The 27962-nt window shown below is 36.2% G+C and overlaps 1 protein-coding gene across 1 annotated transcript in view; it reads left to right on the forward strand.

Annotated features, from left to right (window-relative positions):
* LOC108543340 (nesprin-1) overlaps positions 1-27962 on the forward strand; it is a 259529-nt gene that overhangs the window by 77216 nt on the left and 154351 nt on the right. The window contains exon 3 of the mRNA XM_017893773.1: positions 23525-23586. Within this exon, the coding sequence (XP_017749262.1) occupies positions 23525-23586 (62 nt within the window). The remainder of the gene's footprint in view (positions 1-23524; positions 23587-27962) is intronic.

Consider the following 27962-nt stretch of genomic DNA (forward strand, 5'->3'; position numbering starts at 1 on the left):
TATAAATATATATACACACACACACGCACACAATATGTCTTTTCAAGGTGTGCAATGAGATTATTTGATATATTTCTTATTGTGAAACGATTACCACAATCAACACTAGGATTTTAACAAGATAAAATGCCTAATTTTCTAAATATCAGATGAAAATGTCTCTCTCTTTTTTTTTTTACCAAAAGTGCATCTGACGCACTTTTTGTAAATCGATACGAACACTGTCTTTGTAGACACGCTGGCACTGGGGAGCGGTGCATTTGGCTGGTAAGCAGGGGGTAAGGATGAAGAATAAGGGAAGAATAGTATGCTTTTACAGAGATGTTGCTATAGTGATAGTATCAGGAGAATGCCGCTAGGGAGTTGGAAGTTCCCTTGGTGAAAGCTGAAAGCTGTGTTTGGTTTAGATACGACTGAATTAGGATAATTTCCCTAAGTCAGTAAAATAGGTGAGATATGATAAAAACAAACTGCAAGACTCCGGGTATGATAAAAGGTACTATTTTGTTATTGTTGTCTCCATGTGTGTTTCTCCCTCTTTCTCTTTCTGTCTCTCTCTCTTTGTGTGTGTATGTGTGTGTGTGTGTGTGTGTGTGTACTCTTTTCCTCTATTATAATTTGAGTTGAAATACTTGGTACCAAAAAATGAATGTGTGGAGTAGACATTAAAAGAACTCTAAAAGTTTAAAATCTTTTCTTCCTGTTGTATCTGAGCCTAAAACTAGTGGAAGTGAAATGAATAATACTGATTTACACTCATCATTTTGGAAAACCTAAAACCAGTATTTATAGTGAAAGCCTGAATAGTGAAAATTTAGATGATTGATATTTAGGGTTTTTTTAAAAAATATATATATATACTTTAAGTTCTGGGATACATGTGCAGAATGTGCAGGTTTGTTACATGGGTATACATGTGCCATAGTGGTTTGCTGCACCCATCAACCCATCATCTTCATTAGGTATTTCTCCTAATGCTATCCCTCTTATCCATTTGTCTGTCAATAGATAGACTGATTCCACATCTTAGCTGTTGTGAATAGTGTGCAGTGCATATGGTGGTGCAGATGTCTCTGTGATATACTGATTTCATTTCCTTTGGATACATACTCAGTAGTGGGAATGCTGGGTCATATTTTTAATTTTTTTGAGAAACCTTCATACCGTTTTCCATAATGTCTGTAATAATTGACATTCCCACCAACAATGTCCAAGGGTTCCCTTTTCTCCACATCCTCACCAACACTTGTTACCTTTTGTTGTTTTGATAATACACATCCTAATGCGTGAGGTGATGTCTCACGGTGGTTTTAACTTGCTTTCCCTGATGTTTTGTGATGTTGAGCATTTTTTCTTGTAATTGGCCATTCGTATGTGTTCTTTTGAGAAACGTCTAGTCAGTCAGGTCCTTTGCCCATTTTTTTGTTTTCCTGCTATTAAGTTTTTGAGTTTCTAATATGTTTTGCATATTAATCCCTTATCAATTGTGTGGTTTGCAAATATTTTCTCGACTCCCTAGGTGGTCTCTTCACTCTGTTGATGTTCCCTTTGCTGTGCAGAAGCTTTTTAGTTTGGTGCACTTCTATTTGCCTATTTTTGCTTTGTTGGCTGTGCTTGTAAGGTTATATCCAGAAAATCATTGTCTAGTCCAGTATCAAGAAGCTGTTTTGCCCGTGTTTTCTTCTAGTACATTTATGATTTCAGGACTTACATTTAAATCTTTAATCCATTTTGAGTTGATTTTTGCATATGTTGTAAAATAAGGATCCAGTTTCACTTTTTTGCATGTGAATAACCAGTTTTCCTAACACCATTTCCTGAAGGGACAGTCTTTCTCCATTGTATATTCTTGATGCCTTTTTCAAAGATTAATTGACTGAATATTATATATGGGTTTATTTCTGTGCTTTCTGTTCCATGTATTGTTTTTTTACACCAGTACCATGCAGTTTTGATCATGATAGCTGTATAATATAATTTAAAATCAGGAAGTATGCCTCCAGCTTTGTTCTTTTCCTTAAAATTGCTTCATGGTCTTTGATGGTTCCATACAATTTTGGGACTTTTTTTTTTCTATTTCTATTAAAAATGCCATTGGAATTTTGATAGGAATTACATTGAATCTGTAGATCATTTAAGGTAATATGAACATTTTGACAATATTGATTCTTCTGATCCATAAAAGGAAATATCTTTTCATGTATTTGCCTTGTCAGTTTTTTTCATCAATGCTTTATTGTTTCATTATACAGAGCTTTTATCTCCTTGGTTAAATTTACTTTTAAGTATTCTATTCTTTTTTATGTGATTGTGAATAGAATATTTTTAAAAATTATTTTTTGAAAAAATAAAAAATGTCTTTTTGGATAGTTCATTGTTTGTGTATAGACATGCAACTGAATTTTGTATGTTAATTTTGTACCCTATAACTTAATTTATCAGGTATAACAGTTTATTTGGTGGAGTCTAGGGTTTACTCTATATGAGATAATGTCATCTGCAAACAAAAGTTTACTTATTCCTTTCTGATTTTGATGCGTTTTATTGCTTTTGCTTGCTTAATTGATTTGGGTAGGAATTTCAGTGCTATGTTGAATAGAACATAGCAGTATGTGAGATTGGGCAGCCTTGTCTTTTCCTTGATCCTGGATGAAACATTTTCAACATTTTACCATTCACTGTACTATTAGTTGTAAGCTTTTCTTATGTGGTCTTTATTGTGTTCAGATACATTTCTCCTACACCTAATTTTTTGAGAGTTTTTAATCATAAAAGTATGCTAAGTTTTGTCAGATGCTTTTCATGTATCTATTGAGATGATCATATGACTTTTATCTTTCATTCTGTTGTTATGGTGTATCGCATTGATTAATTTGCGTATAGTGAGCTGTTCTTGAATCTTGGGTATAAATCTCATTGACCATAGTCGTGTTGAATTTGCTGTGCTAGTGTGTCATTGAGAATTTTCATGTCTATGTTTATCAGGGATATTGGCTTGTAATTTTCTTTTCTTGTATTCTGATCTGGCTTTAGTATCAGAGTAATGCTGGCCTTATAAAATGAATGTGGAAGTGGTTCATTCTCATTAATTTTTAAAGCAGTTTGAGAAAGATTGGTATTAGTTTTTCTTTAAATGTTTGGTGGAATTCACCCATAAAACCATCAGGTCCTGGGATTTTTTTTGTTGAAAGATTTTTTCTTACTACGTCAGTCTCCTTCCTCATTATTGGTCTGCTCAGATTTTCTATTTCTTCTTCTTCTTTTATTTTTCTTTTTGAGATGGAGTCTTGCTCTGTCACCCAGGTGGGAGTGCAATGGTGCCATCTCAGCTCACTGCAACCTCTGCCTCCCAGGTTTAAGTGATTCTCCCACCTCAGCCTCCCAAGTAGCTGGGACTGTAGGTGCATGCCACCACACACCCAGCTTATTTATTTATTTATTTATTTATTTTGTATTTTTGATAGAGACGGGGTTTCACCATATTGGTCAGGCTGGTCTCGAATTCCTGATCGCAAGTGATCTGCCCACCTCGGCATCCCAAGGTGCTGGGATTTTGGGTGTGAGCCACCACGCCCAGCCCTCTATTTCTTCTTGATTCAGTTTTGGTAGGTTGTACATGTCTGGAATTTATCCATTTCTTCTAGATTATCCAGTTTGTTGATATATAACTGTTCATATATTCTCTTATGATCCCTTATATTTCTGTAGTATCAGTTGTAATATTTCTTATTTATTTGAACCTCCTTTCTTTTCTTTAGTCTAGCTAAAAGTTTGTAATTGTGTTTATCTTTTCAAAAACCAACTCTTAGTTTCATTGATTTTTTTCTCTTGTTTTCTAGTCTCGATTCCATTTATTTCTGCTCTGATCTTTGTTATTTCCTTCCTTCTCCTAAGTTTGGGGTTAGTCTTTCTCCTTTTGCTAGCTCCTTGAGGTATAAAATTAGGTTGCTTAAAATCTTTCTTTTTTAAAAAAGTAGGCATTTATTACTATAAACCATCCTCTTAGAACTTATTTTGTTGCATCTCCTAAGTTTTTCTAGGTAGTATTTCCATTTTCATTCATCTCAAGATATTTTTTATTTCCCTTTTATTTTTTGGCCCACTGTTTGTTCAATGAATTTTTTAATTTCCACATACTTGAGAATTTTCTAATTTTCTTCATATTACTGATCTCTTGTTTTTTTTTTTTTTTTGTGGTCAGAAAAGAGAAGATATGGTTTCAACTTTCTTAAATATGATAGGAAGCCAGACAGCAATACCTCATACCTGTAATCACAGCATTTTAGGAGGCCGAGGTGGGAGGATTGCTTGAGGTAAGGAGTTCTAGACCAGCCTGGGCAACATAGCGAGACCCTATCTCTACAAAAAATTTTTAAAACATTAGCTGGGCATGGTGGCACTCAGCTGTAATCCCAGCAGCTACCCAGGAGGCTGAGGTGGGAGAATTGCTTGAGCCCAGGAATTCTAGGCTACAGTGAGTGCCACTGCACTCTAGACTAGGCAACAGATATGACCCTCTCTCTAAAAATAAATATGTAAGTAAAAATTAAATATGTTAAGACTTGTTTTGTGGTCTAATATATAAATATATTATCTATCCTGGAGAATTGTCTGTGTGCACTTGAAAAGAATGTGTATTCTGCTGTTGCTGCATGGAATGTTCTATATACGTCTGTTAGATTGTTTACGTTTATAGTGTTCTTCAAATATATTGTTTCCTTATTGAGTTTCTGTCAGGATGATCTATCCGTTGTCAAATGTGAAGTACTAAAATCTGCTACTATTATCATATTGCTGTTTATTTCTTTTGGTTCTGTTAGCATTCATTTTATATATTTAGATGCTCTGATGTTGGGTAAATATATACTTATATTGTTATATACTCTTGGTGAATTGATCCTTTTGTCATTATATAATGATCTTCTTGTCTCTTTTGACAGTGTTTGACTTAAAATCTACATTGTGCGATATAAGGATAGCCATCCTTGTTCTCCTTTGCTTACCATTTACATGGAATTTCTTACCCCATACCTTTACTTTCAGACTGTGTGCTTCCTTAAAGCTAAAGTGAATCTCTTGTAGGCAGCATATAGTTAGATCTTATACTTTTTAATCCATTAGGCCACTCTTTGTCTTTTGATTAAAGAATTTAGTCTATTTATCTTTAAGATCATTATTGGTAGATAAGGACCCCGTACTGACATACTGTTAATTGTTTTCTATTTTGCAGTTATTTTATTCCATTCTTCCTCTCTTGCCATCCTCTTGTGATTCGATGATTTTTTTTTTTTTTTTTTTTTTTTTTTTTTTTTGTGGTGGTATGTTTTAATTCCTTTATCTTTGTGCATCTACTGACAGATTTTTTCTTTGTGGTAACATGAGGCTTACATGAAACCTCTTATAATTATAATAGTATGCTTTAAGCTGGTAACAATTTAACTTTGACTGCAAACAAAAACTCTACACTATAACTTCTCCTCTCCCTATGTTTTACGTTATTAATGTCACAATTTACATCTTTTTATATTGTGTATCCATTAACAAATTATTGTAGCTATAGTTGTCTTTAATACTTTTGTCTTTTAACTTTTATATTAAAGTGACTTGTATGGCACCATTACAGTATTATGATATTGTGAATTTGACTATACTGTCACCTTTACAATGAGATTTTACTTTCATATAATTTCATTTTGTTAGTTAGCTTTCTTTTAACTCAAAGAACTCTGACATTTTTTGTAAGGTAGTTCTAGTAGGGACTAACATCCACAGTTTTTGTTTATCTAGGAAGATCTTTATCACTTCTTCATTTCTTAAAGACAGCTTTTCTGGATATAGTATTATTGGTTGACAGTATTTTTACCCTACCAGCACTTTGACTATATTATCCCACTTTCTCCTGGCCCGCAAGGTCTCTACTGAGAAAACTGCTTGTAATCTTATGGAGTTTCCCTTATATGTAACAAATCACTTTTCTCTAGTTGCTTTCAAAATTCTTTGTCTTTGACTTTTGAAAATTTGATTATAATATATGCTGGTGAAGATCTCTTTATGTTTAATCTTTTTAGGGTTCTTAGTAGTCATAGATATTAATGTTTATTTCCCTCTCTAGATTTGGGAAGTTTTCTGACATTTTTTTTTTAAACAAGCTTTCTTCTTCTTTCTCCATCTCTGCTTCCTCTGAAACTCCCATAATATGTATAGTGATTAGCTTCATGATGTTTCATATGCTCCGTAGGCTTTCTTCTTCCCTTTTCATCCTTTTTTCCCTTTCTTGATCCTCTGACTGAATAATGTCAAGCCTGTCTTCAAGCTTGCTGATTCTTTCTTCTATTTGATTGAGCCTACTTTTGAAGCTGTCTATGCAATTTTTTCAGTTCAGTTATTATGTTCTTCAGCTCCAGAATTTTTGTTTTGTTCTTTTGTATGGTTTCTGTCTCTCTGTTGAACTTCTGATTTTTTTCAGGTGTTGTTTCCAGATTTGGGTTAGTTGCCTTTCTGTGTTCTCCTTTAGCTCACTTAGCTTCTTTATTAGAAGATTATTTTAAATTATTTCTTGAGCAGTTCATAGATCTCCATTTCCTTAAGTCAGCTACTGGTACTTTATTTGCTCCTTTGGTAGTGTCATATTTCTCTGACATTTGGTTTGTTGTGGCCTTCAGCTGGTGCCTATGCATTTGAAGACATAGGTACACTTGCCAGTCTTTAACTGGCCTTAAAGGGAAAGCACTTCACCAGTCAGCCTGACCAAGGATTCTGAAAATGTCAGCTGGAAGGGTCCATGGATAGGCATGCTGCTGAAATCCTTGGGAGGGCTGGCCTGATGTCTTGGTCAGGGGACAGATGGGCTGACTTGATATTTTGGACCATGGGAGTCAACCTTGGAACTATGGTCCATTGGGGTGGGCCTGGTGACTGGGTCTGTGGAGGATGGCCTAAAACGTGAGTCCATAGACAACAGTCAGGCACTGGGGTGAACTTTTGGCCTGAGTTCATGGGGCATTCCTGTACTGGAGTTGGTCTGGCACCTGGGTCTATGAGGGCAGTCCTGAAACATAGATCTGCATGGGCAGGCCCAAATCCTCGGTCTGAAAGGGCCAACTTGACACTAGAGTTCACTGGGGCAAGTGCTGGAGTCTACTGTGAAGTCAGGTGCTCACTTCACTATTCTCCCTCATATGAAAGTTATCTCTCCATGGTATGCTGTACAGGCTTGGGAAGGGGGTGATATGGGTGGGTAATATGAAATTGTCCTTCATACCCTCTTCAGTGTATGTGTTTATTTCTGTGCTCTACTCAGGCACTATATTCCTTAGCTCTTGTGAAGATATTTTTGTTGCATATGAATGGGTTGTTCAGATTGATGTGTCTGTGAGGAAATGAGCCCTGGAAACTGCTATTCTGCCATCTTGCTGATATCACTTTGTTTTCAGATCTCTTTTAAAATGTGAGGATGCCTCAGAATTTCACCTCTTTTTCACCATGTTTACATATAGGATGATAACCAGATGCACTCAAGTTTCCCTCTGGCATCACAGCAGTTTTTCTTCAGTGATAACCTTGAGGACATAGGTAACTGAACCATTTTCCCTACTAGGAAACAAATGTAGATACAACAGTAAGTTTTATTCTGGTTTAGCTACATGGAATTTACTGATATCAAGCTTGCTCTGGATATAGATTCTCATATTTTCTAAAGTCTTATATAAAATATACCATGCATTCTTATAACTCATTGAAATTTAGATATGATGTTTGTTTATATATAAAACCAACATGTTATATTGTTATTTATCAAATTATATAAATTCATTCATATCTTTACATCATTGCAAGTAACTTTTCTTGGGTTCTGATTGTTCTGGGTTTCAGCGAAATGATGTACTTGCTTAAATGTATACTAATTTAAAATACAATCAGGTATTGCTTCACAATGAAGATACATTCTGAGAAATGGATTATTAGGCAGTTTTGTCATTGTGCGTACATCACAGAGGGTACTTACACAAGCCTAGATGACAGCCTACTACACACCTTGGCTATGTGTTAATAGCCTTTTGCTCCTAGGCTATCAACCTGAATAGCATGTTACTGTACTGAACACTGTAGGCAATTGTACTGCAACGTTAAATATTTGTGTGTGTAAACATATCTAAACATAAAAAGTACAGTAAGAATACAGTATTATAATTTCATGGGACCACCATTGTATATGTGGTTCATCATTGGCTGAAAAGTTATGTGATGTATGCTTATACTGGGGGAAGGGACTGAGAATGTAAACAGAATATCTTTTCCAATTTCCCCAAAGACATAACATATCTATAACAAAGATATAATAAACATAACAAAAAATATGAGTTTATTTTAAAATCAAGAGTCTCTATTTTACTTCTTTGCTCTTCCTAAGATTTCTCATCATGTTGCTTTTTCAACATCTCACTTCCCATTTGTGAGTATTTGAAATATAAGTCTTCCTCTTTTAAGATGTCTTAAACCCGTTACCTTCTGGTGATTTGAGAAGTAACTGGTTAAAGACAAAAGAAAGTGATGGGCCTGTGGAAAAATTAGAACTTAAGTTGTACCTATAAACTTTTAAATTAAAATGTTTTCTTGGAAGGTTGCTGATGAAGGAAAATACATTTGGGGCCTAGATTCTGCCTACATGCCACTACTTGGCAATCCATGTTTTTTATTTGTATAGGCTCTTGGGTAACGATGTTCAAGAGCTGGAAAAACAGCATCATATTCAGGAGAAATAGTTATGCAAAGGGTGGATGATGATATGGAGGTCAGAGGGCAGAACTAGATAATGGCTGCCAAAGTTGTCTGGTTAGAGAAGTAAAATGGTACCTTAGACAGGCAGGCTCAGAGGGTAGAAATATACAACCAAGTTTGGTTGGTTAAACTAAGGAAGCATATGAATTAGTAAGAAATTGATCGAAAAACTAAGGTGTCTAAGGTGATTTGGAGAACTCCATGAATTGGCTGCCTCAAGAAAACTATGGCCCCTTACCTATCCTTGCACTGTCGATCTTTTGATCCAGAAGTCCTCAGACTTTTGATCCAGTCCTCAGAAAAGTACAAAAGTGGGCCTTGAACACTTTGTTCATTTTGAAATAAATGGAGGAGGCAGCATCTCTTGGTGGTCAGGTGTTTGGCTGTAGTCCCAAATAGAAATAGGAGAAAATCTTCACCCGCTTTGAATGCAGTATATCGAACATAGCATACAACTAATGAGAACTACTAATCTCATTGTTGTTGGGACTGTGCTGCTATTTTCATTGTTACTGGGACTGTTTAAATTTTCAGAGCTTAGTAGTTAACATTGTAGCTAGTGCAGCAGATGCCTGGGGCACAGTGCAGACCATGCCCCTCAGCTCTGAGGCCCTCATTCCCAGCTCTCCAAGTGTTGCCTGCTAAAGACTCACAGCTGAGCCTCTCCCCAGGACTGGTCCTCAGCCCCGGGGATCTGCCTTTCTCAAGTTATACCTCCTCCCAGGGCCACCCCATATCCAGCAACTGGCCAATACCTGGATGCAAAGTCCCAGCCCCTTGCCTTCATTTAGGACATCTCTGAAAGACTCTCCTAGCTTCAGCTACATACTTGCATGAGTCCAGCATCTCCCAGTGTCCTATTCTTCTCCACACTTAAAGTTTTTAGTTCTTGAGACCACATGCTAAAAAACCTCCTGCTGATAAAATTCCTTCTAGAATTTGTTTCCCTGTTATCCTGACCTATGACACGATATAATAATAATACCAAAGGCAGATGCAAATACAGACATGTGAAAGGGAAATTATTCTGTGGATTCATAGGTGAGCCAATTCCCATAAACATTTCCTGCTCTGTTGAGGAGGCTTGAGCAGTATAGCAAGATGGGCCGAGAATGAGGATAGACAAGCTTGAAGAACTGGAGATAGGCGGTCAGGGTGTCCCTGGATAGGAGAACTCTTTATAGTTTGTAGCTCAGGAAAATAACTGAGCATCATGGCCTAGCTTGGAAGTGCTCTATCGACCAGCTGGATTCTGGCCATGTCATTTTTAATATGGTACAGGGGGAAAGGGAGTAAGGAGGGTTTCATCTGACGTTGGCACTTGCTTGCTGAGATACCCATTTCTGACGGCTTCCTCATCTGTGAGTTGGGAATTGCATCTACATTGCCTATCTCCAGATAGGATGTGATATGTAAAGTTATTCTGGAAACCCCAATGGGCAACTTGGACATGAGAGTAGAATGAAGTAATTGAAGGTATGGGCTTTTGAGGCAGACAGATATCCATGCTCTGTGTTTAGTGTCTGTGTCACCTCAAGCAAGTCGATGAACCTCGTTTGCTCCAGTCTCTTTACATGTATAATTGGTGAGAGTAGAGAATATTTCCTCACATGGTTATTGCAAAGTTTTAATTAGATAATATGTGTAGTGAATATATGCAACATATGACTGCCACATACATTCTGAATAGAACATAGATTTCTATTATTATTAAAAGTGACCTTTAAAATTATTCATTACTATACAAATAAATTTTAGCACGTGAGGTTGGATTGACACTCAGGAAATTTATCTGTGACACCCACCAGCTGCTGTCTCATGTGGAAGCCCCTGCAGCTGCCGCGGTGGCCACAGGTTTTGGAGTCCAGTAGATCTTCTATTGTGAGGAACGTCGCTAATACCATGCTAGATCTTAAGCAGCCAAAAGCAACAGCACCACCTGGTGCTCTCTTCGGGATTAACCACTGAGTGCAGGTCTTCCAAGTGGCTCATTGAATTACTTGCTGGGGATTGAATTTGAGATTGGAATTTCTAACATTGGCTCTTCAAACTCTATGATTTGACCTTATTTCTCAGGTTCACTCTTTCAGGTGCTTGCTGTTTTTCATTTCATCTCCATCTAAGATTTATGACTTTTGTTGTTAAAATTGTAGCTCTCTTTACATCTTCTCAAGGGGACAAGCAGTATAAAATATAAGTGAAATTGTGTCAAATTATTGTATCTGTGCTTGGATATTGATAAAATAATATATAAATCTGTAATATAAATATGTAAATATATAAATATAAATATTTATATATTATGAGGGAGAGAGGCAGAGAGAAGGAACATTTAGATCACAGGGTGAGACTAAGACATAATATTAGCAGTAATTTGAAATGCAAAATCCCAAAATGTGAAAATGTAATATTGTAAAATCCTGAACCTACTTAAGATAGTAATTTGATGAAAAGCAATGACCAAACTTTGAAAGCACTCTCTGAGAACAGTCATGTTTATTTGAGAGAACGGTGGGTTTTTTAAAAGTCTAGACTAAATGTTGGACATAAAATATATGAACACTGTGACCAGCTTTTCTCCCTGCTTTCCCCCTATTCCACACAAAACAATATATTTTAAACTGTTGAAACTCTTAGTATTGAAATACAATTTCAGGTTAAAATAAAGTGGTTGTATGAAGGTAGTATTTCAGGGCGTTTTTCAAGACTCCCTTTCTTTCTGTTATCCTGGTATTGCTAAGAGCTCATGACAGGAAAATATTTCATAGTTTTGGTGGCTTTCTTGCAAAAGCGGGAGACGCAACATTTTACAGGAGGGAGCTGGCTACATGTGGCAAGTTTGTCCAGCCTCAGCTTGAAGTCCTTCTCAACGCTTCTGTGCCCTCTGATTGGAAATAACCCTTCCTCTAAGAGATCAGTTGTCTTTGTGTTTTCATTAACATATACCTTTATATGTAATTCAGTAGGAAAACTCTTAGATGTAAAGGCAGCGTTTTCTCCTTGGCTTCCATCATAGCAAACAGTGGGAGGGTAAGCTTTCATGTTTTCTACAAGAATAATCTTTAATCATGTAGCAGTGATAGTTTTTAAATCTACTAATATATTTCTTGTCGCTGTTCTTAACTTTTCTTTGCATATACAAAACCTGGACTGTGGTGTAATTCCTTTTGATTACTGTTTTCCCCGCTGGACTCTCAGGAACCAAACCCATCCTCTCAGATTGCATCCACAGCTGGTCAGCAGAATGTCTGGGACACGTGAGGGGCACAGTGGAATTTATTAAATAAGTGAATTAAATAATCAGCAAATCGATCTGGTCAAAATTAGATTAGGGTAAGAGTCTGATTATTTAAACACTGGTCATTATTCTGTAACTCTTCAGCCTTCATTCTAGTTTCTAGATTTTTGGCATATTTCCTCACCCCCACTACTCTTTAGCTTCCTTGTTCACATCCCCGTTAGTGATCGTCTCTGTGTATGTGGCATGTTATTTGTGAGAACCCAAATGAGAAATGTATACAAAACATGAATAAGTTCAAGTGCTGTACAGATAAGAGGTAAAAGGTATTTTCATTGCTTTACTATCCGATCGCTGTCTTCTGCAACATTATATACAAAAGTAGAGGAAGAAAAAGGTATCAGGAAAAAATCCACAAAAGTTCTGCTTGAAACTATTCAAATGTGGTCTTGATTTAGAATTAAAAGGTTTGAAGTGCCACAATAAACTGTGCTGTTTTTCCTCCCATTGTATTGATTGTTTCATTCTCTCTATTGTGATTATTGTTCTCTGAGTGCACATCTCCATCCCTGTATTTCTGTGTGATTCACACAACCCTTTTTCTGTAAGTCTAAGGACCCCAGCTTTGTTTTCCAACTCAGAATCTTTTGGATTTTAGAAACGTAATTTGGTACACATACTATTTATTATGGTTCACTCTCAATCAGGGTCTGTGGCAGCACCTTGCAATCAAAGACATTGGTATTTCTGCAGAGAAAAGTATGAATTTTCACATTAAGTGGGGTAATGAAAGACTATAAATAGCATTTTCTCAATTCAGGTCATTTTTTTTGCTACCAAATTATTTATTACAGGTCAATTTTTTGCTACCAAATTATTTACTACAAAGTTACAAACTTGAGGCCCATCCAAGGCTTCAAGGCTGATGATCTGTCCCCTCCTCTCTTCCACACCGCCACACATATGAGACAAATTCTTCATGAGATGAAAGCATTTCCACATTGTTGTCGCCCTAGAAGCCAACCCAGTGCCTAGTACATTTTCTAATATATGTGTCCTTGTATAACTGCACCACTGTGACAGATATATTAAAATTTGATAAATTTTAAGATTTTTTAAATATTTGTTTTTTAAAAAATAGATTTTGCTTTATAAAGTTCTAAAATATTTTTTAGAGGTTTAGAATTGTAAGATAAATCAAACACACTATCAGGATCTATACACCCTCTCCCACTCATACCTGCCCATCACATAAGGCCAAAGTTTCCAGATGTGAATGACATAATTTCAGACATCATAAGATATTTTAATTCATAATCAAAAATTGTGTAATTTCTATATAGCCTTTCAGCAGAAGTCTCAGATTCACTATATTTTGTCACTTCTCAAATAGATATACCTCACAGTAAAGGATTTCTGCCTAAATAAACATAAATTGTGTTAATAGCCCAATATGGTAATAACTTTTTGGAGTCATGTATTGGACAATAATAACTCAATTTAAACACTGATACTCATAGTAATGTTATATATGTTTTCAAAAGTTTACACTGGTTTATGCCCATTGTCATACATAAATGAAAAGTTTAGGTAGAGGTGGTCAACTGGGATGATTTTTACCCCCAGCAGAAATTTGGCAGTGTCTAGAGTTATCTTTGATGGTCAGACTAGGGTGTAGGGTACTACTAGCATCTAATGTGTAAAGGCCAATGACGTTGCTAGACATCCTATAATGCTTAAGACTGCCTCCCATGACAAAGAATCATCTTCCCCAAATGTCAATATTGCTGAGGTTGAGAAACTCTAACTTAGGAGCTGAGATAATTATATTCCTTTCATTCCATCTGCCTTAGATTTAAAGTGAAATGGTACATTTTGCAAATGTAACTTTAACAAAATTAGACTCTTTCAATCTAGCCACTGGTTTTAAATACAAAAGAAATGCAAAACTCCAATTCTGAAAGTCTTAAGAGCTATGTAAGTCTTTACTGACATTCACTTGAAAAAAAAATTTGAAGCAGTCATTAGAGGACTCTACACAGACAAGACTCCCTAAAAATTCTCTTATCTTTTCCCTCAAGCCGACAGCTGTAGATAGCTATTAATTTTCTCTCCTCTACTCCTCTGTCCCTTCCCATCAATCCATGTCAGAACTCATGTAGAGTAACTTTGGTTGCCCTTGTTCTTTGCAATTTTTGATCCATTACTTGTCTGATTAGAACAGGAAAAGCCTAGGAGACAGGCCCAAACAATTAAGCCTAGAATCTTTTCATTATGGGAAACAGAGTGAGGCAGGAGGAGAAGGACCCCTCCACCCCACCACCCACACACACGTAAATGCCTTTATTTCAGTTAGCCTTTGCTGTGTAACAAACTGCTCCAAAATTCTGGGACTTAAGCCAATCACAATTCATCCTTTCTCACAGTATGTGGATTTGCTGGTTAGTTCACAGTTAAATATGGATGGTTTCATAAGGACACATGTATAAGACAATATACCAGGCAGGGGGATGATCTTTAGGAATGTGATATTGAGAAAAATGCTTTCTTTCCACAAGGAATTTGTATCAAGTATGTATGGATGTGGGAGAGAGGAGGTATCAGAAGCATCAGCCTTGAAGTCTTAGGCCTCAGTTTGTTGACTTCCCTTGGGTTCATCTGTGGCTGAGTTCATCTGCAGGGCTGACTGAGCTTGAAGATCCAAGGTGACCTCATTGATGTGCCTGGTGGTTAGTTCTAGCTAACAAAAGGAACATCTGAATTCTTGCACAAATGGAAACATTTTCTATAAACTGCTTTCTTTGCACAGTGGTTTTAGGATGGAGATCCGGGACAGCTAAAACAGAAACTTCACGACCTCTTAAGGCCTAGATCAGATGACATAAAGTCATTTCTGCTGCATTACTAATTAAAGCAAGTACCATATGAGTTCAGATTCAAGGGGAAGGGAAATTGATTCTACCCCTGGATGGGAGGAAGGACAAAGTCATCATACAAAAGAGGATACGTAGTTGGACCAGAGGATTTTGTGGCCATAATTTAAAATCTGTCCTCTGGTTGCTACTGTTTGTTTTCTTCCTGCATGGAAAATACATTAATCCACTCTCAAGGTATCAAAATCTCCTGCAGCCTTCGGTTTGGCATCAAGTTCTAAGTCCTGTGTTGCATTGTTTGCATCTTGTCCAGATAGAGATGAGGTTCCTCAGGTGAAATTTCTCTCAATCCATAGACCCGTAAACTAAAAAGGGAAGTTACCCACTCCCCACTTCTTCAATATGGAGTGATGGGGCAGGAGTGCGGTCACTGCAATAGATGCTTCTGTCCAAGGGGCGAGAGAATTGAACAGAGGGAGCAGTTGTGGTCCAGCCATTCTGAAATCCAGTAAGTTGCATGTGGCCAGTTCCTTTCATCCAGGGGCAAGGCATGTTCCTTGTTATCTTGGTAAGAAATAGCTCAGGATTGTGACTGATAGTTTCCTTAGCCTTCTTCCTAGCCACACAAAGTTGTGGTTCCAGTCTCCTGTTCATTCGGAATGGTACTGTCCCTTCAGTGAAAGCTGTGGCTTCCTAAAAACTTGTCTGTAGTGCATTCTGTGCACTCAACTTTGCAAAAAAAGATTTGCAAAGTAAGAAAAAGCTTCAGGTTAACAGCAAATCAAAGGTATGACTATTGTTGAAAACTCAGAAAGTGTTTGATTTATTTAAACTCCACATATTTCAACTTGAAAATCTCAACTTTGAAACAAATATTGGACACAGATGAGGCTGCTGTGGGCAGTGCTCCTTAAGATGCTTAGAAGCTGGTTTGTCTAGATGAGAAGGTCAAACTGGGTGCTACCTTAAATCTTTCCAAATGCTCTCTTTTTCCCCAGCCTTATTGAGGTATAATCGATGAATACAACTTATATATATTTAAGTTGTATAGTGTGATGGTTTGATGTACATATAAATAGTGAAATGATTACCACAATCAAGTTAATCAACACATCTATGACAGATAAAGAAAATGTGACACACACATACAATTGAATATTATTCCTCCATAAAAAATAAGGAAATCCTACCATTTGCAATGATGTGGATGAACCTGAAGGACATTATGCTAAATTAAATAAGTGAGATACAGAATGAAAGGTACTCTGTGATATCATTTATATGTTAAACAAGTCAAACTCTTCCTGAGTTTTTAACAATAGTCATACCTTTGATTTGCTCTTACCCTGAAACTTTTCTTACTTTGCAAATCCTTTTTTTTTTTGGAAAGACTAGGAATAACAAAATATCTTATTTTTCAATTCATCATATCCTAGGCCTCTGTGTTTCCTCTGCCTTGTGCCTGCAAATGAAACAGCTCATTTCTCTCTCTTCCAGCACCTTATAATGTCTAGCTAAAAGAAGCCAATGGACACTTTCACCGTTCTGCAAGGAAATCTCCCTAGCCAGAATCATGAGTTCAAGTTACTGCAGGTGACATAATATATAATATACAAAATATGTATGGCTCTTTCTCCAATTTCCAATGGCAGTTCACTCACTACTCAATCAGCCTCCACTAATAGGCTCTTCGTGTCCTTCCACTCTCCTTCCCCTATCTGGTCCCAAGGCCAACGCCATATGTCTTACTTAAATTTTTGTTAGAGCAACAGCACATTCCCGGTAGCAATTTCTGTTTTAGTTAGCCTTTCCTGTGTAACAAACCACCACCAAATCTTAGTGGCGTGGAGCAACAACAGTTTAGGATTTCTCATGTTTATGTGAGTGGGCTGGGTGTTCCTTCTGCCAGCTGTGCCTGGGCCCATTCACATGGCTGCGTGCAGCTGGGGAATCAGTTGGACTGGCAGGTCCAGGGCGGCTCACTCATGAGTCAGGCAGCTGTTGCTGGCTGCCATCTGAGTTACCTTAGTTCTCCTCCAAGTGACTTCTTCTTCTTTTTTTTTTTTTAAGCTGTATTTTTACTCATTGAAACACTAGGTGAAATCAGGGTAAAGTCAACTAAAGGAGAAATGCTTGTTTCATTCATTTGTACTTAAACCAGCCAAAGTAGTACAAATGTCATTATGATGCAGCAAATACAAGACCTCTTTCTACAAATATTAGCATAACCAACAAATCAGGGGCTATAGTAAAACAGAGCCAAAAAGGGTGAGGACATCAAAGAAGTATGTTACAGCTTAACCCTTTACCTCAGTAGAGTTTTAAAAAAATAAGTAAAACCTCCCAATCCCCCAAAATAGGAATATACCTTCATCACACCAGTTTGTACTTTTATTACTTATTCTTGAGGTTTAGAATCTATCCTCCAAGTGACTTCTTATTCATAAGGATCTTAGACCAGCTTCCTTGTGTAGAGGTCTCAGAGCAGAGTTGAATTCCAGTATAGCCAAAGTGGAATCTCAAGTCCTCTTAAGGCCCAACCTCAGATGTCACTTAAAATCACTGCTTTCATATTATTGATCAATGCAGATCTCAATGCCAGCCCAGACTCAAGGTCTGGGGAAGGGAGACCACATCCTAAGAGAAGGGGTAATAAAATCACATTGCAAAGCATGTGCTAATCAAGATGGGAAGGATTTCTGGTCGTATTTGGAAATCCACCTGGTCCTGTAATTGTTTTTCATTCATAGATTCAATTTTAAAATTTTAACATTGAGTAGTTATATGCACCTGTAAATTGTTCATTTTATTGTGTTGGACTATTCAATATACTTTAGTCCCTACCCATATATAATAAAGTTAGCGTTGATTTTAGTATCTGTAGATATGCAGTCCGTATAATTGTGATCCCGAATCAAGTCATTTGACTGTGGCTGGTAATTAATAACCATTACCTTGTCACTCTATGCCTTTGCTGTTATTTTCCCCCTTTGTAGTCACATCATTTGGTTGTGGGAAGAAATTCAATCTGCATTTGTCTGTTTTTTCAATTTCATTTCAATATTTTATTGAGGTATATTTGCCTGCATCAAAATGATGAAAATCTTTATTAGATACTACTGGGAATGATATGATTTTAAATGTGTGATTTGTTTTAAATTAACATTTGCATTTATATTTTTAGATAATTTAAATCCTTAAGACATTTATTTAAGCTATCATTATCATTAAAGAAACCTATCAGGCATAATAATCTACAAAAGAAAACTCCAAAAGTTTATCATAACCTACTGTAAATTCCTGTAAATGTATCAATGCATGGTACCATTTATTTATTTATTTATTTTTGCCAGAGATTGCAATTTCATGCTTACCTATATATATTTACATAAACAGCATTTCTTTCTTCTTAGTATTAGTTAATTAATTAACTTTTGAGACAGTTTCACTCTGTCTCCCAGGCTGGAGTGCAGTGGCATGATCTTGGCTCACTGAAACCTCTGCCTCCCAGGTTCAAGTGATTCTCCTACCTTAGCCTCTGGTGTAGCTAGGATTACAGGTGCCCACCACCATGTCTGGCTAATTTTTGTATTATTCATAGAGACAGAGTTTCACCATGTTGGCCAGGCTAGTCTCAAACTCTTGATCTCAAGTGATCTTCCTGCCTGGGCCTCCCAAAATGCTGGGATTACAGGCATGAGCCGCAGCACCCAGACTCTTCCTAGTATACATATATGAAATGTGGTATTAATTACAGATGGATACTTCTAGAAATTTACTATTTTGCTCTTTATGATAGTTTATGATTCTGATGCAAATACCTTATGCATTCTTATGTACATACTGATACATGAAATGCTATATCTCTCAGAAATAAATTATTATGGAAGAATGTATTCAATATATTAAAATATACTAATTTCATTTACTGTCTGAATTTTTAAACATACCATCTGTTAAGTGGATATTGTCATTTATTTTAATATTTTTGTAATTTAGTAAATCTGTTTAAAAGTTAGTGGTCATAAGACCCTATGACACAGTTTTACATCACAAATTTGGTAAATTTGTTGTGTATGGTAAAATTAAAAGTATATGTAATATGTTTCTAGACAATATATTATTTGTGATTGATTGCAACAGCTGCACAATAACCCAAGCCACCTTTTATTATGATTGCTGGGCTTCCAGGTGCATGTTTAAGTCACCTGGAGTAAGCCACGATTGCATAGTACCCACAGGTGACTATTAGTGTAACTCATCAGGAAGAAAATCATGAACTATCATCAGCTGTGATCGTTTCTTAATAGTCATATGGAATCACAGTTGCTAAACTGGGCCTCATTTGTGCATTTGTTGTGTGTCATGATCTTGCCCTAAAATGGCAAAACACTGAGAAAATATCTAAAAATGGGCAAAGAAATACAGAAATTGAATATCTCAGCCAGAACCCTTTATTTTTTTACTCATTTCTACAGAGGGATATTACCTTATGATATTACCCAGAGCTAGATGTTTATATAGCCTCAGCAGACTCCAGTTACTGAGGTCTGTAGGACCAACTGCTCTTGAAATAGAGAAAGCAATGCGAGCCTCAAGGATGAAGGACCCGCAGAGTTTTTGGAACTCGTTTGTGGTTGTTGCTTTTAATGTTACACAATCTGGCCTTTAGAAACCTATTACGATTTAGGTTATAGGAGAGAAGGAGAATTTGAACCAATTCTACCCAGTAATAATCACCCACACCAAAAACTGGTCTTAAATCAGAGCCTATTACAGCTATACGGCACCCACACCGTAGTGTGGCTTCCCCAGCCCCACCTCTCCTCTCCCTTGACGCTGCTGTCATCTCATCCATTTTATGATGCCTTTGCTGTTGGTCTGAATTCTCATAACTCTTCTCAAGCAGAAAAGCTGAAGACAGAAACATTGTTAATAAAGTTGTTACTTGTTAAATATATTTAAACTGTTTTCTTAAATATAATGACATAGAAAATCATATGTAGCTTAATGATGGAGTTATATTCTGAGAAATTTGTCTTCTAGGTGAATTCATTGTTGTGGGAACACTGTAGAGTGTACTTGCACAAACCTAGAGGGTATAGACTATTACACATCTAGGCTACATGATATAGACTGTTACTCCTAGGCTACAAACTTGTATAGCACATGACTGTACTGAATATTGTAAGCAATTGTAGCACATGGTAAGTATTTTGTGTATCTGAACATGTCTAAATATAGAAAAGGCAATGGGTTACCCTACAGTGGCAGGAGGTCACTAGACAACTGGAATTTTTCAGTTGTGTTTGTAATCTTATGGCATTACTGTCATGTATGAGGTTTGTCATTGGCCGAAAAATCATTATGCAGTGCATGACGGTACTTAAGAACTTCATAGACCTCGTCATGAAGGTTCATTTTGTTCCTTGTCAACAGCACTAAAAAGAAATGTTATTGCTCATTAAACTTTTAACACAAGTTGATAGACATTCGTTGCGTGTTTCTGTTACTTCCACAAATTAAACATTTTATGTTGTTGGTATCAGATTTAACTACCAAATCTTGGGAGTAAGTAAGGTTTTCAAGTTTTACATAAAAAATGAGGGTTTGCTGAATAATTAAAATTTTTTTTTCTTTTAGGAAAATAGTAAGTAAAGTCAGAAAAATATTTACTTAGAATTCAGCTAAGTCTGATAATACATAAAATGAATTGTAGGACCTTGTAAAATCTGTTTTTGCAACCATAGTAAAAAAGGAAACACGTAAAGAATTTGACATTTAAATATATGCTGTGCTACAAAAAAAGATAATTTGAGGATTCTGAAAAAAGGCCAGTTAGCTGAAGTCTAACTATAAACTCACAGTTTTACCATCAGAGGAAATTGTTACAATAGTATTGTTATTTCATTAAAGGTTATAATAGTGAAAATATAACAATTTATATTAAGAAGTAATATATCATCAGATTATATATTTAATTTTATGACAGTATACATTAACATATTATGCCAATTTATATTAACATTTTTAAACAGTGGTATTTTGTGATGTTTATAAAAGAATGTGTATTCTCAAGTTGAGTATAAACAATTTACATATAATCGTGTTTATTTTAGAATTTGAATTGGATTTTATGCATTATAAAGTTCCAAATTCCATCAAACCTACCTTGATTAGTTAAGATCATTTTGCTGCTACCTAACTTTATTTATACAACCTAAAGTTTCTCAGGATAAAAAATTTGAACTATAAATTTATAATTTTCATGAGATTAATATTTGATAGATGAATGTGGTAATTTTTATGGTACCCTTGAGTGACAGTATAATGGCAGAGTGGACTCCTAGATTTCTGAAGTCTACAACATGGCTCTGCCACTGGATGACCTTGGTAGTTCAGTGTCTTGACAGTTTTGTATGTAAAATGGGCATTATAATAGTTCCCGCTCATAGATCTGTGACAAGAATTAATGGATTAGTACATATATAATATTATATGTAGTATATGATAAATAAATGATAATTAAAATATAAAGTGATTGATTTATCTAAATGTCAGTGCCTGGTATACAGGAAATGCTACTTATTTTTATACTGATTTGTTTTTTATATACACTTGAAAATTAAAGAGCATGTTAAAATATATTAGAGGTAATGGATTCTGTCAATTTTATAGATAGATTCAAAATTTCTCCAAATTAAAAGGTTTTGTATTTATTTTCTTCACTCATTCATTTTTATTGGTCGTACTTGTAGGCATTGGGAACCAAGTTGCTGTCCTCCTGGGCTTTACATTCTAGTAGACAAGCAAATGGTCTGGGCTGAAGCACAGACAAGGTCAGAGACAAAGACAGAGATTTGAGTATCATCCCTCAAAGGTGAGGGATTGAAATTATTTCTTGTTTATGCCCCCCACAACATAGTGTTTACTAGTTTGCTAACAGCTGACACTCAGTACATGCTGGTGGGGTGGATAAAATTCACTTCTTCTTTTGAAGGTATTAAACTACTTCTCTGTGGCTTTTATCTCTTTTTTTTTTTCAACTTTTATTTTACGTGCAGGGATTACATGTGCAGCTTTGTTACATGACTAAATTGTGTGTCGCTGAGTTTTGTGTATGAATGATCTTGTCACCTGGTTAGTGAGCATATTACCCAATAGATAGTTTTTCAACCCACACCCCCCTCCCAGGACACAAAATCAATGTACATTTGGTGGCATTTCTATACACCAACAACTTGTAACTTGAGAGCCAAATCAAGGATGCAACCCCATGTACAATAGTCACACACAATAAAATACCTTGGAATACACTAAAGAGATGAAAGATCTCTGCCAGAAGAACCATAAAACACTGCTGAAAGAAATCATAGATGACACAAACAAATGGAAAAGCAACCCTTGCTTATGGATGAGAAGAATCAATATTGTGAAAATAGCCATATTGCCCAAAGCAATCTACATATTCAATGCTGTTCCTGTCAAACTACCAACATCATTTTTATCTCTTTAAACCTCTAATTAAAGCCTTCACAAACCCTACCTCTTTTCCTTTCTATATTAGTTTCCTCTTGTTACCTAACAAAGTACCACAAACCTTGAAGTTTAAAGCAACAATCATTTATTATCTCCAAATGTTTGCATGTCAGGAGTCCATGCAAAGCTTAGCTGCATTATCTGTTCAGGGTCTTGCAAGGCTATAACTAAGGCATTGGCTGGAGTTCATTCTTATCTGGAGGCTCAACTATTGAAGAACCCACTTTTGGGCTCTGTCACCATGTTAGCAGAATTCATTCCCTGTGACTGTTTGACAAAGGCCTGGTGTCTTGCTGGCTGTTCACTGAGATTGCACTTCACTCCTGAAGAGAGCCTCAAGTTCCTTGCCATTGAGCCTTTCCAAAGGAACTTCACAACCTGGCTGGTTGCTTCTTCTAGGCCAGCAGGAGAATCTCTCACTCCAGTCAGCTAAGCTGGAGTATCATAAAGTAACACGATCACAAGTGTGGCATCTCATCACCGTTGTCATATCCTATTGGCTAGACACAAGTCACAGGTTCTGCCTACATTCTGCCAACACAAAAATGGGGACTCCATATGGTGGGAATTTTTGGAGGTCACTCCAGGGTGTAGTCACCACACTCCCATCTGGGTGAAGTTCCTTTAGTGCTTCATGTATACGGCTCTATCTTAATGCATTACTCTGTAACCCTCTGCTATTCATAGCCCTTGCTTGTCCATTTGCACCTCTAGATATTTTATAGCAGAGACCTTGCCCTATTCAGCCTTCTGTATTCCTTTGTACTTAGCATAAAACTCAGCACTTAGTGGTCTTGGTGAATTTTTATTTTTAACAGGTTTGTTGAAGTATATGAATTTTAAATAAGTGGATGAAGGTAAACATACGGCTAACATATGGCAAATTTTAAAGCATTTACAGATAATTTTAAAAGGAATAGTCTATATGATTATACAGGTTGACTTTTGTTGACTTTCCCCTTCAAGACAATAATTGGTAAAATGAATGAGAAAACTATTTCACAATTCCTTCCAAATTTGTGTAACTAGGACTTTTTCTCATTATACAACTTCATGAAATATTACATTATTTAACCAGATTTCTTTTTCCTTCTAGATGAGCAAGAGATAGTACAAAAACGAACTTTCACAAAATGGATCAACTCTCATCTGGCCAAGGTAAAGGAAACTACCCAGCATTATGAGTTTACTTAGGTTGAGCCAGTAAATCGTCAAATGTCCAGTGTAACAAAATGCTTGTGTCCCCGTTGTCACTGTTGCAAGTAATGATACTGGCCATCTTACTGATTGGTCTAGCTGTTACCTAAGAGTGGAATTTGCTAACATTGCTTTTGGGAAGAAATGAACTTATAGCTAGAGTGAAGAGCAGTTACTTCATGTCAGTTCTGTGAATCTTGAGAAACTATTTCATTCAATTATTTTTTCTAATACTAATGTGTGTGTCATATCAAAAGGAGAATTTGTGCTGGATTTTCGTTTGTGTGTGTTTGTTCCTATTTGGAACACAAAGAAGCTATAAGTGATCTATGCTAAGCAAAAGGTTTTATCTAAAGAGATTATGATAGGATCTCCCATCTCTGGGGCTTTGATTTAAAAAAGTAACCATGGTAATAGGATATGAAAAGGCTAAAATCATTCTAGTATTATCCCCACTGTCATTCAATGATATTAGGTGACTATATGTCTATATATTATAATGTCTTTGAACATAAATACTAATATAAAATAAATCTTAATCTTGATAAAGTATAATAAAATTAATCTCTTGTACTGCTGATGAAAAAATAAGCAAACCAAGAGACATCATATTTATAAAAATAAATTCAGATGATGGGGCAATTGTGTCTGAATTCAGTTAGAGGATTTGCTGATAATTTTTAAAGGAGTAGTCTATGTGATTATGTAGTTGAAGTTATGTTGACTCTCCCTTCAAGACAATAATTGGTTAAATGAATTGGATGATAAAACAATTTTATCTTCCAATTCTTTACTCTCACTTTTGCTGAGACTGGTGCCTGTAGTATGTAAAGCAAAACCCTATAGGCAGGTTTTGATCAGGGGCTTCCCCAAAGCCATTTTGATAGTGCAGAAGCAAACAAAGCATGACAGTTTATTTTAGTCTCATTCTACAGATTCACTGCTTACTTTGTGTCTATGCTAGCCTTTGAAGACAGGAAAAAATTAGTAAAACACTTTCCCAGGCCTCGAGAAGTTCTCAATCCAGCCGTGAAAGCAGCCTAGAGTGACCTGTCTAGATACACGATAAACCAGGGTCATCTCTCCTATGCTCTCTTTCCCAAAGCCACTTGATGAGAAGGGAATTTGGCCCAGTAGTTGCCCCACAATCTGCTCTGTAAAAAGGCAGTGGATACATAGGACTGATGACTTTGGGGCTTATTTTATAAAGTCTCAGTTGGTCACACCTGGCCGCTATTTGTACTACATAATTGTCATCAATTGGGGAAAAGCTGTTTGTTTTCTTTTTCCAAAATGAAAAGAGTTATTATTTTTTTCATAGTGTAAAGAGGTTACATAACTGAAAATAATATTAATAACGAAACTTTTAGAAAGTGTAAAGAAAGTAAAAGTAATCTTAAATCACATAATCCAGATACAGTCATCATTAAGATATTGGTCAACAGTATTCTACACACAGTTTCATATAAAGTGGATTTATAGGATATTGTTTTGGAGCATCTATTTTACCCAACATGTCAATCCATGACAATAGATAGAAATATGTAATTATTGTAATGGCTAAACAAACTTGGTCATGTTTATCTGTGATGAGTTAGCTAGTTGCCTGTTGAGGGTTATTTAGGTGGTTTTCAGTTGTTTCATATGATATAAAATACTGCAGTGAAAGTCCTGGTCATACATTGTTTGAACACTTATATGGTATTTTCTTCTTAGGATAAAATTCTAGAAGTGGGTAGTCAACAGCTATGCACAATTATGATTTTAATATATTCTAAGAAGTTCTAAGAATCCCCATTTCCTTGCACTATTAAAACACCCTTCAAAGTTTTTAACAGTTAGGAGTTGAAACTCAACCCTGGAATTATGGCAGTGATGAGCTTGTCTCCCCGTTCATATTTGATGTTTCCTTGCATGGTAATCCTGGTATACAAAGTTCTGTGCTTTGGAATGTTTTCAGATAAACTGACAACCAAACCATTTATGAGTTAAGTTTACCATTTCCAAATATAGTTTTAATAATAGGTAGTGGCAGGTTTAAGAACTGGGGTGTTTAGTTGAGAAGAAAGGAAGTTGGTCCTTCTCTCCTAAAGTTCTTCAATCTTGGGAGCATTGGGAGTTGTTCAGAAGATGCTTATGAAGATAAATTTAGGGGCACTTTTAATAGGAATTTATATTTTGTGCTTGATTGCTTTGCTCAGTTGCAAATTAATAAACTTTTGACTTATAATTAAATAAAATAAAGTATTATACTGATGACATTTTATTCTAGTGTAACAATTCTTTATAAATATTATGACAGCAGTATGAAGAAATAGTACGCAAATAAGATTGCAATCTATTTTTTTAAAATATGCTTTTATTATTTTTTCTGTTTTACATTTAGTAATTATTATAAGTAAAATATGCTTTCCTTAAAACAAAATCTTATTATAAGTAAGCAAAACCTAACGATTTTCTGTGTTTGTGTTTTATTCTATTTTACTACACAAATGTTAGATCATTAAAACTTGTGGGTTGTGGGTATAATTATCTGTCTTTTTTGATGTTTATTATCAAATTGAAGTCTTAATACTTCTCCAATTATGTAAGACATTGCATATCACAAATTGTTGATGTAACATTAACAATTGGTGGGTGGTTGTTATTTCATATACCTGATAATTTCTTTCAGGAATGGGGCTCCATTGTTAGACATGGAACCTGTAATTTTCTCACTTTTCAAGAAGAAACCAGTATCTTTCTATTCTGTTAGCTCTGCTAATGAAAGAAGGTGGGGTATTTTATTAAATTAGACCAATATTAATTTTTAGTGATGGGTTTTCAAAGTTAAGTTTCTGACTCACATCTAGCTTCTCAGCACTTATTGATAAGACGTGTTCCTAAATTCTTACCACGTGCCAATGATAGTGCCTTAGCAACTTTATCTCTTATTTTTTTAATCCTCACACAAGAAAATGCATTATTTTTATTATTTTATAGATTATGAACCAGAAGCTTAGAATTAATTAATAAGCTCATAGTCACATAGCAAGTAAAGGACAAAGACAGATTTCAATCCTATGACTCCTAAGCATGGGCACTGTCAGTGAGCCCCGGCTGCTTTAATGAAATACCATAGACCGAATGGCTTAAACAGCAAACATTTGTTTCTCACACTTCTGGAGGCTGGAAGTCCAGGATCAAGGTGCCAGCAGATTCAGTTCTTGGTGAGGGCTGTCTTCCTGGGTTGCAGATGGATGGCTGCCTTCTCTCTGTGTCTTCTTCTTCTTCTTATAAGGACACTGATAAATCCTATTGTGGGGAGCCCAACCTCATGACCTCATCTAAACCTAATTACCTCTCAAAGACCCCACCTCCAAAGATCATTGCACTGAGAGTTAAAGTTTCAACATATAAATTTTGGGGGGACACAAACATTCAGTCCTTAACAGGGACCGATCATTGTGTTATCCTCCCATGCTGCATTTGTTTATTTAGTTATTCATTCAGTAAATACTTATTAAACACCTGTTATGTGCTAGGAATTGTGGATACAGTGATGAACAAAGGCAGATACAGACTGTGCCATCATGGTACTGATCATCTAGCAGAGGAGAAAAACAATCACAAAGAAGTGTGTGTGGTGAGTTTATGACAGGGGACATGCAAGGTGACAAGTGAACACATGACAAGCACAGCCAGCCACACAGGTAATCCGAAGAAGGGCATCAAGAGACTTTCAGAGGAGGAAACATTTAAGCTGGGTCTAAGAAAGGTCCTAGGGTTGGGTAGGTAAAAGAACGAATGCTTTCAAAAGTGGAGAGGTAAAAAGCATGGTACAGGAAAAGGAAGGAAAGCAGTTCAGAATATCTGAAAGTGTAGATTCCAGGTGTAACAGTCTGTCCTCATGCTGCTATAAGGACATGCCTGAGACTGGGTGATTTATAAAGGAAAAAGGTTGAATTGACTCACAATTCCACATGTCCAGGGAGGCCTCAGGAAACTTACAGTCATGGCAGAAGCGGAAGCAAATGTGTCCTTCTTCACGTGATAGCAGGAAGGAGACGTGCCAAGCAAAAGGGGGAAAAGCCCCTTATAAAACCATCAGATCTCATGAGAACTCACTCACTATTGCAAGAACAGCATGAGGGTAATCTCCCTCATGATTCAGTTACCTCTCATCGGGTCCCTCCCGTGACATGTGAGGATTATGGGAACTACAATTCGAGATGAGATTTGGGTGGGGACACAGCCAAAACATATCACCAAGAATGGGGCAGTAACAGAGAAAACTGAGAATCGGTCAAAGGCCAGTCATTAAAATAGTTTGGACATTGTGTTATGGGCAGTGGAAG

This window comes from Rhinopithecus bieti, unplaced genomic scaffold (genome assembly GCF_001698545.2).
Source record: "Rhinopithecus bieti isolate Rb0 unplaced genomic scaffold, ASM169854v2 scaffold_24952, whole genome shotgun sequence".
In the NCBI taxonomy this organism is placed as follows: domain Eukaryota; kingdom Metazoa; phylum Chordata; class Mammalia; order Primates; family Cercopithecidae; genus Rhinopithecus; species Rhinopithecus bieti.